This window comes from Muntiacus reevesi, chromosome 18 (assembly GCF_963930625.1).
Source record: "Muntiacus reevesi chromosome 18, mMunRee1.1, whole genome shotgun sequence".
NCBI lineage: Eukaryota > Metazoa > Chordata > Mammalia > Artiodactyla > Cervidae > Muntiacus > Muntiacus reevesi.
Window position 1 is genome coordinate 19,542,956 of NC_089266.1, and position 15,403 is coordinate 19,558,358.

Sequence of the window (15,403 nt, forward strand, 5' to 3'; positions counted from 1 at the left end):
GCTGGGGGACTGAAGGGCTGAGTCAGGTCAATATCTTGGAGGCCCTGAGCTCCCTGAGTCACTGGAGGGAAACATTTAGGGGGTGGAACCAGTAACAACCTGGAGGGAGTTGGGAGTTGCAGTGTAAGAAAGACCCTCTCCCTATCCCATGAACAGGACTGGTGGATCGTCACAGGTCAGAGTGCCTGGAAATCTGGCTGTGAACTTCCACCTTGGGCCAAGTTATAAATGCATCCAGCCATCACAGGCCCTCTCTCCTGACTGAGATCTTTCTCCCTGTTCTTCAGAACCTAGCTTCTCTCCAGCTCACAGACTCATCTCCATCCATTGTTGACCCAGCAGTGAACCTGGGCTTGGAGCAGGACAGAAGGGAGCAGAAGCTTTTGTGCTGTGTGTGCTCCCTGGATGTGACTCCCTCAGGTCAGAAGCTGAGCAGCATCTGAAATCTGTTTCCTGTCCTTCACCTCCCAGCCCTGCCTGTGCTTCCAGCAGGTGGAAGTCACCCCTCCCCATTGCTTCTCATTCCCCTTCTTTGAAGAGAGTCAGACAGAGAGAGTGAGTGAGAGACAGCAAAAGAGAAATTGACTAAAGTTTAACATTTTTCTTGTACATGTACAGACAAGTGGAGGCAAAGCAGTCACCAGAGGCCACCCCCATTTTTCTAGGTTCAAACACTTGAGAAAATTGAGTCCCCAAGCCCATGTCTCAACTCACTTTAGCTTTCTGTACCCTGCTGCTGCTAAATCGCTTCAGTCGTGTCTGACTCTGTGCGACCCCATAGATGGCAGCCCACCAGGCTCCCCCGTCCCTGGGATTCTCCAGACAAGAACACTGGAGTGGGTTGCCATTTCCTTCTCCAGTGCATGAAAGTGAAAAGTGAAAGTGAAGTCGCTCAGTCATGTCTGACTCGTAGCGACCCCATGGACTGCAGCCTTCCAGGGTCCTCCGTCCATGGGATTTTCCAGGCAAGAGTACTGGAGTGGGGTACCATTGCCTTCTCCGTTCCGTACCCTACCCCTTCCTAAAACACAAGTTAGTTTAAAGAACAGAGTCAAATCTTGTTGGGCCCATTTATTAACAATAATAAATGAATATTAATATAGTCATATGGTTCGAAATTCAAAAATATCAAAAGGGTTTATACTACTAAGCCGCCTCCCATTTGAGTCCCCGTCTCCTGGTTCTTCTCCACAGCAGCAACCAGTGTTACCCATGTCTTCTGAATATGCATTTCTAAGATATGAAAATATGTATTTATGTGATACTTCCCTGTAAAACACAAATGGAGGTGTCCTATACACACTTCTGTGCTTTCTCTTGTTCATTGGATTATGATTCCCTATAAAGAGATATAATTACTTTTACAGCTGCATAGATTTGTTTAAGAGTGTATCAGAATTTATTTCATCAGTCTTCTAGGAACAAGAGTTCTACTGCTTCCCATCTCTGGTTCTTTGCAGAGGTAGCCCAAATCCAATCTGCCACCACCCAGCTGTCCATAGGAACAGCCTGTGTGGAGGCTCCACCCCCAGAAACCCTGGCTTATTTGCACGCTTACATATGCTTGAGCAGCACCTCGCCCCATGGTGTGAGTGCCTGGTCTTCCCGTTCTGCCTGCCCCACCTTCCCTGTTGGCTGCGGCTGAGTGCCGAGGGCGCTGGCCACACACACACCTCACGTAAAATGACCACTCTTCATTAGCACTGCACCCACAACACTTGAGCTGCTGCTGTCCCCATGACCATCCTCTGCCAGAGGATGCAAGATCCAAGGCAGATCTATACAAATGGGCAGAAAGAACTGTGAAGAGACACCCTGCCCCAGGACTGAGGGAAGGGGAAGCTCCCAGACACAGGGAGACAGATGGGGACTGTCTTCTCAAACTAGATGTCCCTTCCAGTTTGAGACTTCCACAGGCCTGGAGCCAGGAGAGGACACCAGAGTTGAGAAATGAGAACTGGGGAAAATCTGCTCAGACCAGAAAGGGAAATCCCAGAAAATAAGAACAGGTAAGAACAGGAGGTCTGGCTCGGTCTCTTGTGGGGTCCCTGGGTCCTGGTACACACAAGGTTTTGTTTGAGACCTCTGAATGTCTCTGGCAGGTATGGGGTTTGATTCTAAATGTGATTTCAACCCTCCTACCATCTCATTGGAAGGACTGATGCTGAAGCCGAAACTCCACTATTTAGTCAACTGATGCAAAGAACTGACTCATTGGAAAAGACCCTGATGCTGGGAAAGACTGAAGGCAGGAGGAGAAGGGGATGACAGAGGATGAGATGGTTGGATGGTATCACTGACTTGATGAACATGAGTTTGAGCAAGCTTCAGGAGTTGGTGGTGGACAGGGAAGCCTGGCGTACTGCCGTCCATGGGGTCTCAAGGAGTCAGACACGACTGAGCGACTGAACTGAACTAAAGAACAGGAGGGGGTTAGGCAAGAAGGAAGAGAGAGAAAGAAAGAGGACTAGGATGAGAGGAAACATGGGCCAAAGAGTTCTTTCCAGCTGGACTCCTGGATTCACCTGGCAGGAACACTGCCCGGGGCGTCTAGGCGGCCATCCACATAGAGAGCCCCCATCCTCCCCTCCCAAGTGAGGACTGGGGAATCTCAGAAGAGAGCTGGCATGACCTAAAAAGATTTGAGAAACCCAGAAGGCAAAATAAGTAGAAAACAAACAAAAAAAATTGCCAAAGTTAAGTCTTCTAGAAAGGTTTAATCATCACTCTAGACTTCCAGTTGGCCATTTATCTTCTCTCTGCGATAGGAATGCAGCAGGTCTGGAGTCAACAGAGCTGAGAAGCCCATGGGTCAGGCAGCACAGGCTATGGATACTCCCAGGAGGGATGAGGAGGCAAGGGCAGAAGATGGGAGAGGGAGGAACCTGGGGTGGGAGCTGGGAGAAACTCAGTGCCCAGCCCCTCCCCTCTCCACACTCCCTTGTCTTTGGGTCCTAGACACATTCCTCACCCCAAGGACCACCTAGTACTCAGGGAAGCCCCCGTGGGAGAAGGCAGGGAGGTCAGGGGCACAGGCAGCAACCTGGGGCAGGCAAGCCAGGGAGTTGACCTCACAGGACCCAGCATCCTGGTCCTCCCGGAAGTAGATGGAGTCAGCAGAATCCATGGAGGGCTCCTGGTCAAAGAAGTTGTAGGGTCGCAGGAAGAAGCCCACACCATTCCCCACTGTCACGGTGTTGGGAATGTCCTCTGCATGTGGGATGTGCAGGAAACCGACTGTCACCCAGGCCACCAAGTCCTAGTGGGGTAGAAAGAGAGTCAAGACTCCTGGCACTGCTAAGGTCAATTGCCTCCCCCAGGCTTCACTTTGGGAGCCTAGCTTCAAAGAAGAGAGTTTTAAGTCTTTAATGTTTTCCTACTAGCCCAGAAATCAAAGCATAAAGAATCGATTTCACATTGGAAGCAATACCAGTACTCCTTGCTAGCCTAAAGTCTCCATCTCTGACTTTCCCTATCCCATCACCATCAGTCTATGCATCTGAGGGGAATAATGCAACCTTCAGGTTGCTTCAGTACCTCCCCTGACTCTGGGAGTATTCCCAAACTGTAACTGAGAGAAGGAGAATGGAAGAGGGAAGATCAGGCATTGAGAGGCAGAAAAGGCTGACATTTAGGAATTAATCTTTAGTGTAAAGCCAAAAACAGAGATGTTGATATAAGCGATGTTATCTTCCGTGGTCACTCGAGCCCTCCTGAATCCTGCAGCCTTTAAAGGACTCAGTCCACAGAGCTGAGACTGAGAATAAGAGAGCTGTTGCCTCTTGTGGGTCTGCAGATGAACTCCCAGCTTAGGAAGTTTCCCTCCACAAGTAATGAGCAGATCCACAAAAACACAGAAGGCAGGAGTCAGCTCAGACTTTGAGGTGATCACGGGGTTTCAGCCCCCACCGCAAAGGAAGGTTGGGCTGATCTCTGTGTCCCCCACCCCTCCCTCATCTCCCGCAGTCAGCTGACCTTTCCAGCAATGGTTTCATTGTTGATGAAGTCAGCAAAGTCCACGGTGGGAGTCCAGGGGTCATTCTGATTGAAGACGCTGGAGCTGCTGGGCTCTGTCTCCTTCCTCTGGGTCACGGCCAGCTGGTACCTAGAGATGCTCTGGTCAGGGGTCTATGGTAACTGTCCCTGTCCTGCTGCCTGATCATCATGGAAGGGAGCCAAGCCCATGGACCTCAGGTTTCCCCTCTCATCTACGGTCACTCAAAGTCACTCTAGAAGTTGTCAGTAGCTCAGCATCTTTTCATGTCTACCTGTTGATCCCTTGCAATTTCACAGCATGACCCAACCAAAACAGACAAGACTTTTCCCATGTGGGCTCTAGCATTCCCAGGGGGCTGTGTATCCACTGTTGGCCTTTTGATATCCAAGAAATAAGTTTTGTGCTCTTAGCTCACCTGGTGTAGAATTTGAACTGGGTTCCCAATTGCCCCTCCCAACATGCTCTTCTCATCTCATCCACCCCCCTCCAACAACACACCCCACCTACCTTCCCCAGCTGAAGGCTCTCCCCATGGAGCTGTTCTGGGGCAGTGGCCCCCCAGCAAAGCTGACCATCTGGATGCGGTAGCCCCGAGGGTGCCCCCACTTGTTCTTCTGCTTGCTGGCCAGGTACAGGTAGCGAGGGGAGGACTCTCCCAGGGGGAAGGCAGCCTGCTCCTCCGTCTCCAACTGCTTCCGGGTCACCTGCAGGCTCTGTATCTGGTGCTCAGGGCTCCAGGGTACCTCCATGGGGACAAAAGCCATGTCCTCAGCCCAGACCCAGTTTTCCAGTCCTGGGGGGAGGGTGCAAAGGGTGAGGGGAGGAGGGAGGCCTGGTCAGGCAGCTGCCCTGCCCACTCTGGACTCTGCCTGCACCTGACTTCAGAGTGGGGGCCAAAAAGAAGACCAACTGAGTGTGTCCCCTGCTTCCATCCCCTCTCACCCAAAGATGTCCCCAGTCGTTCAGACCCATCTACTAGAATCGTTGCCTCCCCTGAGGTGTCTTACCTCCGACATCCAGATCCACCTTGTAGTGGGCACTGTGGGTGTGGACGGTGCCCAGCGTGTGTTCCCCAACCTGGTTTCCGTATCTTTGGGCAGCACCAAAGACGAATGCTGAGCTGATGTAGCCCGTGGTATGTAATTTGACTTCTATGGCCCCATTGGGGTGGAAGACCATATCCCACACATAGTCATAGTTGAGCATCGTGGACACAGACCTGAAGACCAGCACTGTCTCCACAACGCCCCCAAAATAGTGGGAAAGAAAATCTGAGTGGTGTCGCCTCAGGGGCAGGCCCTTGTTCTGCTCAAACACACAAAAGGCATCATGTAGTGTCTTGGGGGCTTGGGACTCCACAACGAAGTGCCAGTCCATGTAGGTGGCCAGATAGGGGCAGTCTACCCCACGGATCAGGGGTGTGGCGAAGTAACCCATGCCAAAGCCACTATCCATATAGCGAGTGAGCATTGCTGCTGGGGTATTCCCACCATAGACAGCGCCAGCCTCTTGCAGGCTGATCTCATAAGCCAGCCGTTCTCCCTGGAATCGAACGTCAAAGATCCTAGGACCACTGAAAGCTCCAAGGCCAAAGGAGAAAGTCCACAATGAGGAGGCCACTCGATTGCCCTGGACACTGAAGCGAGCACCCTGAGGATGGAACTGCAGAGGTGGAGTTGGACCTGGGGGCACCTGGGACTTCAGGGACCAGAACCCACCTGTGCCATTGTCTGGGATCACCACCACATTCACCTGGCCAGCCTCAAACTGCTTCTCCAGCTGGGCCAGACTTTCATAGTAGCGGCCTTGAAAGAACACCTTCTGGATGGTCCACTGGGCAGGGTCCAGAGCCTTGTGATCTACCAGCAGCTCCAACCCCACGGGGTGCAGGTAAGGCCCACCCTTTGTGATATTATAGTAGATGCCAAACCAGGTGGACCTATCACCTGATTGTAATCCACGGGGAGCTGAGTTCATTGTCAACAGTTTCTGTCCTCCTTGTTTGTAGAAGCAGCAGTGGTGAAGGACACCAGCAGCCTGGGGCAGTTCTCTGTCAAAGATCATCTGGTCTATGTCCAGGTACTCTCGGAGAAGCACAGGGCGTCGGTAATAGGGCAGGGGGCCCCCATGACGCTCCACGGTCACATCCCGCATGTAGGACGGCTGGGGCAGTGGCCCCACCACCAGCTCAGTCACATTGGGCTGGGGTTGTCCGCCAAAGAAGACGATGGCCAGTGCCTCCCGGGCAGGTGGGGGGCTCCCCCTGTCCAGGTGGGCCAGGGCTGCAGCCTTGGGGGGTAGCTCCAGTTCTACCGAGAAGACGCAGTTGTCTGAGGGTTGGGCCTGGGCTGCATCCACCAGGTCTGGCCCCAGCTTCTGGTTCAGGAAGCTCATCACAGCTGTCAGCTCTTCTCGGCTCAGGTCTGCAAACAGCTGGCTCTGGTTTGGCTGTGTCCAGGGCTGGGCGCTGGGGGATCTGGAGGGGCAGCGGGGAGGCAGGCTGGAATGACATTGCTTCCCAATTCCCTTCTCACTCCCAGCACCTCCTTCCTCCCTGCCCATCACCAGAAGAGTCCACAAGGACAGAAAAATGAAGATGAACATCGCTAAAACTCCTGACTCTTCAGGCTCTTGAATCAGAATGCAGCATGCAAGACAGACACACGGACAGACAGAACAAAGTGGACAATGCCTCCTTAGTGTCTGGAAGTTCCTGTCTCTGGGTGGCGCTTCTGGGCAATGGCATGATGGGTACGTTCAAGACAAGCAGCCAAGGGCAGAGGGTTGGCAGGGAGTGGAGGGTGGGGTGGGGGCCATGGTTAACTCAGTTTGGGAAATAGGGCTGAGTTAGGAATCTGCATTTTAACTGGCCCACGTCATTTTAACTGGCCCTCTGTCTTCGTGTTCCAAATCAAACACTCAGGTTCAATGTTGGGGTACAAAGTGGAGAAGGGCTGGGTTTGGAAGACACAGCTGGAGGGAGGAGAGGAAGATGTGACGGAGACAGAAAGGGACTGTCCTTGGGCTCTTCCTGCCTGCTCCAGGCCCTAACTTTCTCCTGGCTACCTGGCTCCAAACAAAACACACCTGAGCACAACCCTCCAGAAGATTTGCTCCTTCCTTCCTCCAGTCTGGGAAGCACTCATCACTGTCCTCTGCTCCCCCATCAAGCAGAATCCTACAGGCACCCACAGGAGCCTGCAGAGTCATGCTGAGAACACAAAGCACCAGGGAGGACCTGGCGGATTGAAGGGCTGAGCCAGTTCAACATCTTTGAGGCCCTGAGTCATTGGAGGGGAGCATGCAGTGGGGGTAACAGTCAGTGTGAGAAATATCCCCTCCTTACCCCATGAGCAGGACTGATGGACGTAACAGGTCATGGTGTCTGGAACCCTGGCTGTGAACTTAACCCAGGTGTCCACAAACCTCATCCCCAGGAAACTCTTTCCAGTATACTGCAGAGGCAGAGAGCAAAGCTACCTCCATTTTCAGGCAGGTGATGTGGGGGAGAAACCATCTTCTGTGCAGCCAGGCCCTGACAGGACCAGGAGACCTGAGAGTCCCAGAGATGGGACGTGCTTCCCTGGGGACCTGGGGGAGAAGCCAATCCAAATTGCACATGCCCAAGACCACTTCCCCCGAAAGGCTCCTTAGATGACCTTGCAGGTCACCTGGAGGAGAATGGACAGTTCCAGCCAAAAGGATCAGAAGGTGCAATGGTACAGAACTTGAAACAGCCTGGGCATGGGCAGGAAATGGCCAAGGTCAGCATATTGGGTATGAGGTGGAGACAGGAGTCGGTGGGACAGCAAAAGAGATCAGGTCAGGAAGGCTTGTGTGGTGTGCGGGTCTTAAGCAAAGTAGGCACTGCAGAAAGACAGAAATCTGGGAATATGTGATACCAGGGAAATGAACCCCAGAAAGGTTAGCTTCTCCAGATACCAGCTGCTTCTGCAACCAGCTCTATTTTGATATGCAAATTCCACATACGGGTCATTTTGTTAACAACCTTGGTCCTTGGAGTCTTGCATCAATGGAATTGATAAGAGGTCGGTAAACTAAATCAAGTGAGAGTTAACTGGTACTCAAGCTGCTGTAGGAAGGAGCAAGAACAAAACACAGGTTCCCTTGCTTGCCCTCCGTGGACTGGTTCCTTCAATGGAGTAAGAGCAGGGGCAGATCCACTGAGCGGGCCCCAGGGCTGGCTTAGGTGGTCTGCCCAACTGCTAGTGGTGCTGTGGGCAGGGATCATGCCCAATACACTGCTTTTGCTTTTGGCAACTCAGAAATGGCAGTACACTTGTGCTCTTTTTGTATCTTACGGTTCATGATTGCCCCAACTGCTGGTCCATGCCAGTATTTTTAATGCCTTACAGTTTCCCTGTATTCTGTTGCTTGAAGAGACATTTGTCCATGTGCCAGTGCAAGCATCCCAATCAAGGGTCTTCAGCCCCAGACTCTGAAATTGAAACAGTTCATGCAAATTTTGTAATTAGAGGAGCAGAATCTAAGGTCACACCCAGCCCTGGCCACAGGCCAGCCTTTCCAGGCCACAAACTTCATTCTGGATCCTTTTGTAAGTGATGGCCTCTTCTCCTTGGTAGGAACGCATCATCAAGAGGATGGATAAGGCTTTCCCTGTGCTTGGTAAAAGTTATCCCAACCAGTGTGACCAAGCAGAAGTCAAGAACAGCCACTCTGCTGGGGTATCCCAGGTCTCCTAGGGAAGGTGGGTAATGATCAGGGAGCAGGAGGGAGAGATTTTGCCTGACCTGGTTAGGAATTGGTACAGAAGAAGGGGCCCCCTGCCCATCTTCTCTAAGTGTCCTGATGACATATCGCTTCCTCTGATGTCATTTCATCATAGGTTTCACAATCATCGTGTCAGCCATTCTAAAACAAAAAAGGAGTCTCATTTGGAGAATTACTCAGGAGACAGGACCACACCTCCTGTTCCCCCCACTGGATCTTATGTGTGCCTTTGGACAAACTTGGCCCCAGCCTCTGTGACTATGCTCAAGGTAAGCTGATTCCTGGGACCCAGAGCCCATCTCCAGCCCCCAGATTTGGGCCCCAGGAGGCGGTGACTGACCTGAGCTTCTCTCTGAGGCCTGGTCCAGCAGCGGAAGGATACGTAGGTCACTGCACTCCGATCTGCAATCTGGGGACACAGCTTTGACTGTGGTTCTGAGCAGGGCTTGGAGTTGGGACAGACAGGGACCATGACACCGGACGGGAGGCAAAGGGCCAGACTGAGGCCAGTGACCTGGAGGACAAGAGGAAGGGAGGGTCTGAGCAATGTGGTGGGTGGAGTTGACAGGACTCGGTGTCTGATTGGCTGGGTGGGTGGGTGAGACAGAGCACAGCGACTTAGGCCACACAAAGACACAGTTCCATTCAGTGACTTGGTAATTTATGGACTTTTCTTTTTTTGGTCCCACAGTGCAAGTTGTAAGATCCTAGTTCCCCAACCATGCATGGACTCCGTGATGTCTGCAGGGGATGGGAGGAGCCCTAACCACTGGACGGCCAAGGAATTTACTCCAACCAGTGACTTGAGTGAGCAAGGGGCTTTCCTCATTAGAAGGACCTACAAGAAGAACAGCAAGGTTAAGGGGGAAATCTATAAGGTTGAGGTTGAGGTGCTCCTGGGAAGCCCAGGCATTGATGCCCAGAAAAAGGACTACTATCTCTATGTGTTTCCAGCGATGGGAGAACAGCTTCTAGGCTAGAAATTGAGATTTAGGTCAAACAACAAGTAGTAATCATTAAAGATAGGAGAGCCTGCGATCATCTATGGAGGACTGTGCAGAGGGGAGAGAGGAGGGCCGGCGCCAAAGGCCAGAAAACGCCCAGGTGTGGGGCTGAGCGGGCTGGTTGGCAGAGCAGAAGGAAAGGAGCTGGCACAGGAGCCTGTGAAGCAGCCGGCATGCCCTTGGAGGGGTCAGCATGTGAGGAGGTCACAACAGGCGAGAGTTTTCAATAGGGACTAGTCAGAGAGGACCAAGGCCACCCAGAGGTCCAGAAGTAGCGGCTGGAAGGGCGTGTGGTTTCTATATCAGCAGAGGGAGTGAATGGGATGAGGAGGGACTCAGGGGAAGGAAGCTGACCCTAGAAAGGTAGAGCTCTCGTTGGAGGATGGTGCCTGGAAGGAACAGACCCAGGGAAGACACCCCCAGGAGCGGCTGGGCCCTGGCATTGACTTAATGAGTTGAGTCAGAGCCAGTTAAAAGGGAGAGATTTAAAGTTCAGAGAGAGGAGTGGACAACTGAGAGAGAACATTCTGGAGGGGGCCAGCAGGGGTGGGTCCCTTAAAACAGGTAGAGAGTCTGTAGAAATAATGAAAATTTGGTCGTTTTCACTGCCAAATCCAGTCAAAGAAGTTGTCAGGGAGAGCCAAGAAACCTTTTTTTGTTGCTATTAGGATTTCATTTTCTCCCATCCCACCATCTTCTGTATAAAGTTTATAAGGATCATCTAAGCAATTATCCCATTAGTGCACAAAGGACCAAGGAACTATTTTGGGTAGGATTTTACTTTAACCAGTCACTGACTTTCCCAAGTGTTAAGTGTTCATTAAAATAGTGATGCTCTGGGACTTCCCTGGTGGTCCAGTGGTTCGCACACGGGACCCCACTGCAGGAGGGGCAAAGGAAACTTTCCCCTGGCACTCCCTTGCTGAGAATCCTTCCATGGCTCCCCGTTTCCCTTAGGTAACCATGGACTGCAAGCACCTGCCTTCTCTGTCCAGCACTCCAGGCTCTGCTCTCAGCCCACACACCTGTCAGTGAACTTGGGGACTTGGACGGTGTTACCTTGTCACTTCCTGGCCTTTGAACACGTTGTTCTCCCTTCCTGGAAACTTGTCACTACTCAATTCCTTCTCCTGTGGTCAGCTCTATGCATCAGCTCAGACATCACGTCCCTCAGGAAGCCTTCTCCAGTCCCTAAGTCCGGGTTAGGAACCCCTGCTTTGTCCTCCTCACACCTCCCCTGGAAAACTCCCTGATGCTTGCCTCTTGACTTGCCCGTCACCCCTGGGGACGACATTGTGTCTTACTCCCTAATGTACCCTGGTGCCTCCCAAGGTGCTGGCACACTGGGGAAGTCTTTGTTGGACGCATGTGGGAATCCTATCCTGCACTCGCAGAGGGAGCCCTGCCTAGGGGCTCAGGAGGAGAGCCAAGGCAGGAGGGCACAGCTTCTGCTGCTCACAGGGTTTGCCTGTGTTCCCTTTCCTGGAATCCCAGTTATGCCCCTCCTGTAAGGACACCTTGGGTGTCCCCTAATTCAGGTCCTCAAGGGCAATGGGCCCAAGCCCAAAAGATTATGCCCATGGGGACAGGAGTTCTTTCAGAACCTGACATCCTGGGTTACCCTTCCCTCCTTTGACTTGACACTGAATTTGAGGCTAACATCCAGCCAACCTTAAGGTATTAAGGAGAGAGTGGGTGGGGTGGGTGGCCGGAGGCCCACCTTGCAGGCCTCCTGACCTCAGTGGGCTGAGAAGCTCTCGATCTACATGTCCACTGAGGCCAGGGCCAGGGGTGTCATCTCTAGACCAGCTGTAGAGAGACACAACTGTAGTCCCTGTTCCACATCAAAGCTGGGATGGAGCATCCACACACAATCACATGCACACTCACCACTTATAAACACTCACTGCCTTGGTCTGGACATGGTTTCAAGGCAATGACTTGCAAGTTATTCTGCTGGGGTAGGAGAGTGGATTGACACCACATTCCTTTATTCCGAAAAAAAATAATTCCCTTATTCCTTTCCCTCCAGCACTGAATATCTTGCAACTGACCATTAAAAGGAGCCAGAATGAGGTGGAGACAACAGCATATACATCTTATGGAGAAATTCAGTGACTCAGGTCAGAGAAAGGAAAAGCGTCAAGTCAGAATCAGAGCCACAGCGGCCACAAAACCCATTTACTCCTCTGTCCCAGTCTTTAACTGCTCCTTTTCTGCAGCCTCTGTCCTCTGCCACTCTGACTTCTACCTTGGGTCATGTTATAAATTCATCCACCCTCCACACTCTCTCCTGACTGAGATCTTTCTCCCAGTTCTTTGAAATCTAGCTTCTCTCCAGCTCACTGATTCATCTCCATCCACTGTTGACCCAGCAGTGAACCTGGGCTTGGAGCAGGACAGAAAGGACCAGAAGCTTCTGTGCTGTGTGTGCTCCCTGGGTGTGACTCCCCCAGGTCAGAATCTGAGCAGCATCTGAAATCTGTTTCCTGTCCTTCACCCCCCAGCCCTGCCAGGGCTTCCAGCAGGTGGAGGTCACCCCTCGCCATTGCTTCTCATTTTCCCTCTCTGAAGAGAGACAGACAGGGAGAGTGAGCCATGGACAGTCAAAGAGAGACTGACTGAGGTTTAACGTTTTCCTTGGAGATGTACAGACAAGAGGAGGCAAAGGGTCACCAGAGACCACACCTATTTCTTTGGGTCTCATAAGTTGGAGAAAAAGAGTCCCTGGGCTCATCTCTCAACACAATTTACCCTTCCCCATTCTACCCTATCCAAAAAGACAACTTATTAATAGTTTAAAGGATGAAGTCAGGTCGTGTGTGGGGCCATTTATTATTTGAATAATAATAAATGAATAGGTAATACAGTTATATGGCTCAAAGTTTTTAAAAAGGTTTATACTACTAAGTCCCCCCTCCTAGGTCCCTTCCACCTGGATGCCCTCCAGAGGCAATCACTGTCACCCATGTCTTCTGAATATGCATCTCTAAGATATGTAAATATGTATTTATATGATCTTTCCTTTAGAACACAAAAGGCGGTGCCCTATACACACTTCTGTACCTTGCCTTGTTCTTTAGAAGATTAATTTCTAGAAAGAAATGTGATTGGTTTTATAGCTATGTAATATTGCTTTGTAAGACTGTTTTAGAATTTAGTTAATGAATCTTCTAGGAAAGGCAGCTCTATATTTACAATCTCTGGATATTTGTTGAGAGACCCTGGATCCAGACCTACTCCATCCACATCTCCCGAGGGACAGCCTCTGGGGGAAGCTCCACCCCCAGAGGCCCTGGCTCCTTTACACAGTCACACATGATTGGACAACCCCGGGCTCCAGGACAGGTCTTCTTGCCTCCCTCCCTAGGTGCCCGCCCAACCTCCCCTACTGGCTACTGCATTGTGCAGAGGACACAGGTTACAGACAGGCCTGGCACAAATGACCAATCCTCATGACCACTGCACCCACAAATCCACCTCAAAGGCTACCTCGAGCTGCTGCTGTCTCCATGACCACCCCTGCAAGAGGATGCAAGACAGGCCTATACAAACACACTGTCCCAGGACTGGGAAAGGGGCAGCCTCCAGACACAGGGAGACAGATGGGAATTGTCCTCTCAAGCTAGATGTCCCTTGCATTTTCAGACTTTTCCCAGAGTCAGAAAAGGAGACCAGAGTTGAAAAATGAGAGCTGAGGAACCTCCACTGAGGTCCAGGAGGTAAATACCAAAATATAAGAATAGGTAAGAACAGGAGGAGGCAAGGCAAGAGGGAAGAGAAGAAGGAGGACCAGGATGAGAGGACACAAGGGCCTAAGAGCCTCTTCCAGCTGGACTCCTGACTTCACAGTCCTGGCAGGAATCCTGTCGGCAGCCATCCCCTTAGAGAGCCACCGTCCACCTCTCCCACGTGAGGACTGGGGACTCTCAGGAGAGACCTGGCATGGCCTAAAAAGCTTTGAGAGTGCAGGGAACCAAAGACAAAAGGAAAAAAAAAAAAACAAAACACACCAAAACCAGCAGGCAATTGGAAAGGTTTAATAATCATTCCAGACTCCCCACGGGCCATTCCTCTCCTCTCTGCAACAGGAACCCAGCAGCTTGGGGTCCACAGAGATGAGAAGCCCCTGTCTCAGGCAGCAGAGACTCAGGATGCTCCCAGCAGGGAGGGGAAGGCAAGGGAAAGGACCCTGGAGGGTGAAGAGGAAGACGAGGGCACAGACTCCCCAGCTCCCAGCCCTTCTTCTCCCCACATTCCCTGTCCATGGGGCCCCAGCCACCTTCCCCATCCCAGGGAACACCTAGGGGGAGAAGCCCCCGTGGGAGAAGGCAGGGAGGTCAGGGGCACAGGCAGCAACCTGGGGCAGGCAAGCCAGGGAGTTGACCTCACAGGACCCAGCATCCTGGTCCTCCCGGAAGTAGATGGAGTCAGCAGAATTGATGGAGGGGTCCTCATCAAAGAAGTTGTAGGGTCTCAGAATGAACCCCACACTGTTCCCCACTGTCACGGTGTTGGGAATGTCCTCTGCATGTGGGATGTGCAGGAAACCGGCTGTCACCCAGGCCACCAAGTCCTAGCAAGGGAAGAAAGAGGGTCATGAGGCCTGATGCTGCTAAGGACACCTCTGCCTCCCACAGGATTCACTTTGGGAACCCACCATCACTCAAGAGGGTTTTAACATCTAAATGCTTTTTCATAGTAGCCCAGAAGTCAAGCATAAAGAATCCACTTCATATTAGGAGCAACACCAGCCTCCACTATCCTAGCCTGCAGCTGCCATCTGTGACATTTCTCTCGCCATCAGCCTACCCATCCCAAGAGAAATGATGACACCCACAGGCTACTTCAGGACCTCCCCTGAAACTGCGGGAGTTTCCAAACAATAACTGAGAGGAGGAGAATGAAGGACTGTGACTGATAGAAAAGGCTGACATTTAGAAATTAATCATTTGGTGATGAAGACAAAAGCAGAGAAGTTTTAGGTATAAGAGATGTGATCTTCCCTGCTCATTCCAGCCCTTCTGAATCCTGGGGCAATTAGAGGACTCAGTCCACAGAGCTGAGGCTGAGAGCACTGCTGCCTCTCGAGGAAAGACTGGAACCTCAGCCAGGGTCTGCAGATGAACTCCCAGAAAAGGAAGTTTCCCTCCACAAGTAGAGAGCAGATCCACAAAAGCACAGAAGCAGGAGTCAGCTCTAACCCTTCAGGTGATCACAGGGTTTCGGGGCCCCACCCCAAGAGAAGATGGGGCTGATCTCTGTGTCCCCTACAACTCCCTCATCTCCCGCACTCAGCTGACCTTTCCAGCAATGGTCTCATTGTTGATGAAGTCAGCAAAGTCCACGGTGGGAGTCCAGGGGTCATTCTGATTGAAGATGCTGGAGCTGCTGGGCTCTGTCTCCTTCCTCTGGGTCACAGCCAGTTGGTACCTAGAGATGCTCTGGTCAGGGGTCCATGGTCACTGTCCCTGTCCTGCTGCCTGATCATCACGGAAGGGAGCTGAGCCCATGGACGTTAGGTTTACCATCTCATCTACGGTCACTCGATGTCACCCTAGTGAGTGGCCCAACACCTTCCATATTTACCTGCATATCCCTTTCAATTTCACAACATGGCTCCACCAAAATTTAAAAGACTTTTCGCACT

The 15,403-nt window shown here is 51.8% G+C and overlaps 2 protein-coding genes across 7 annotated transcripts in view; both read right to left on the reverse strand.

Annotated features, from left to right (window-relative positions):
* Positions 1–2,738: 2,738 nt before the first annotated feature.
* On the reverse strand, positions 2,739–8,465 carry LOC136149557 (primary amine oxidase, liver isozyme). Of its 4 annotated transcripts, none has more exons than XM_065909917.1 (6): positions 8,372–8,465; positions 7,344–7,452; positions 5,005–6,473; positions 4,505–4,790; positions 3,976–4,105; positions 2,739–3,259 (listed from the first exon to the last, which is right to left on the reverse strand). In XM_065909917.1, exons 2-6 carry the CDS (start codon positions 7,346–7,348, stop codon positions 2,984–2,986), a joined length of 2,166 nt encoding a protein of 721 aa, XP_065765989.1. In that variant the 5' UTR covers positions 7,349–7,452; positions 8,372–8,465; the 3' UTR covers positions 2,739–2,983. The 4 variants fall into 4 exon arrangements, with proteins under 4 accessions (XP_065765989.1, XP_065765988.1, XP_065765987.1 ...); XM_065909916.1 differs by having other exon boundaries at positions 7,344–7,588; XM_065909915.1 differs by lacking the exon at positions 7,344–7,452.
* Positions 8,466–8,769: 304 nt separating this feature from the next.
* The window catches only part of LOC136149554 (primary amine oxidase, lung isozyme-like), a 40,833-nt gene continuing 34,199 nt past the window's right edge, over positions 8,770–15,403 (reverse strand). For 2 of the 3 annotated variants that reach the window (XM_065909908.1, XM_065909907.1), the window contains 4 exons: positions 15,057–15,186; positions 14,114–14,329; positions 9,090–9,263; positions 8,770–8,890 (listed from right to left, as the gene is read on the reverse strand). In XM_065909908.1, coding sequence (XP_065765980.1) covers positions 8,882–8,890; positions 9,090–9,263; positions 14,114–14,329; positions 15,057–15,186 — 529 coding nt within the window. In that variant the 3' untranslated portion in view covers positions 8,770–8,881. Of the gene's footprint in view, positions 8,891–9,089; positions 9,264–14,113; positions 14,330–15,056; positions 15,198–15,403 lie in introns of those variants that run through there. The other variant, XR_010659680.1, reaches the window with a different exon arrangement.

Bases quoted from the DNA above. Each gene is read 5' to 3' on its own strand.
- LOC136149557 (XM_065909914.1), bottom strand. From the start codon at position 6,601: ATGTTCATCTTCATTTTTCTGTCCTTGTGGACTCTTCTGGTGATGGGC. The intron at 4,106-4,504 runs GTAGGTGGGGTG...GAGCATCTCTAG, and splicing joins AGAGCCTTCAGCTGGGGAAG to GTACCAGCTGGCCGTGACCC. The intron at 3,260-3,975 runs GTCAGCTGACTG...CTACCCCACTAG, and splicing joins ATGAAACCATTGCTGGAAAG to GACTTGGTGGCCTGGGTGAC.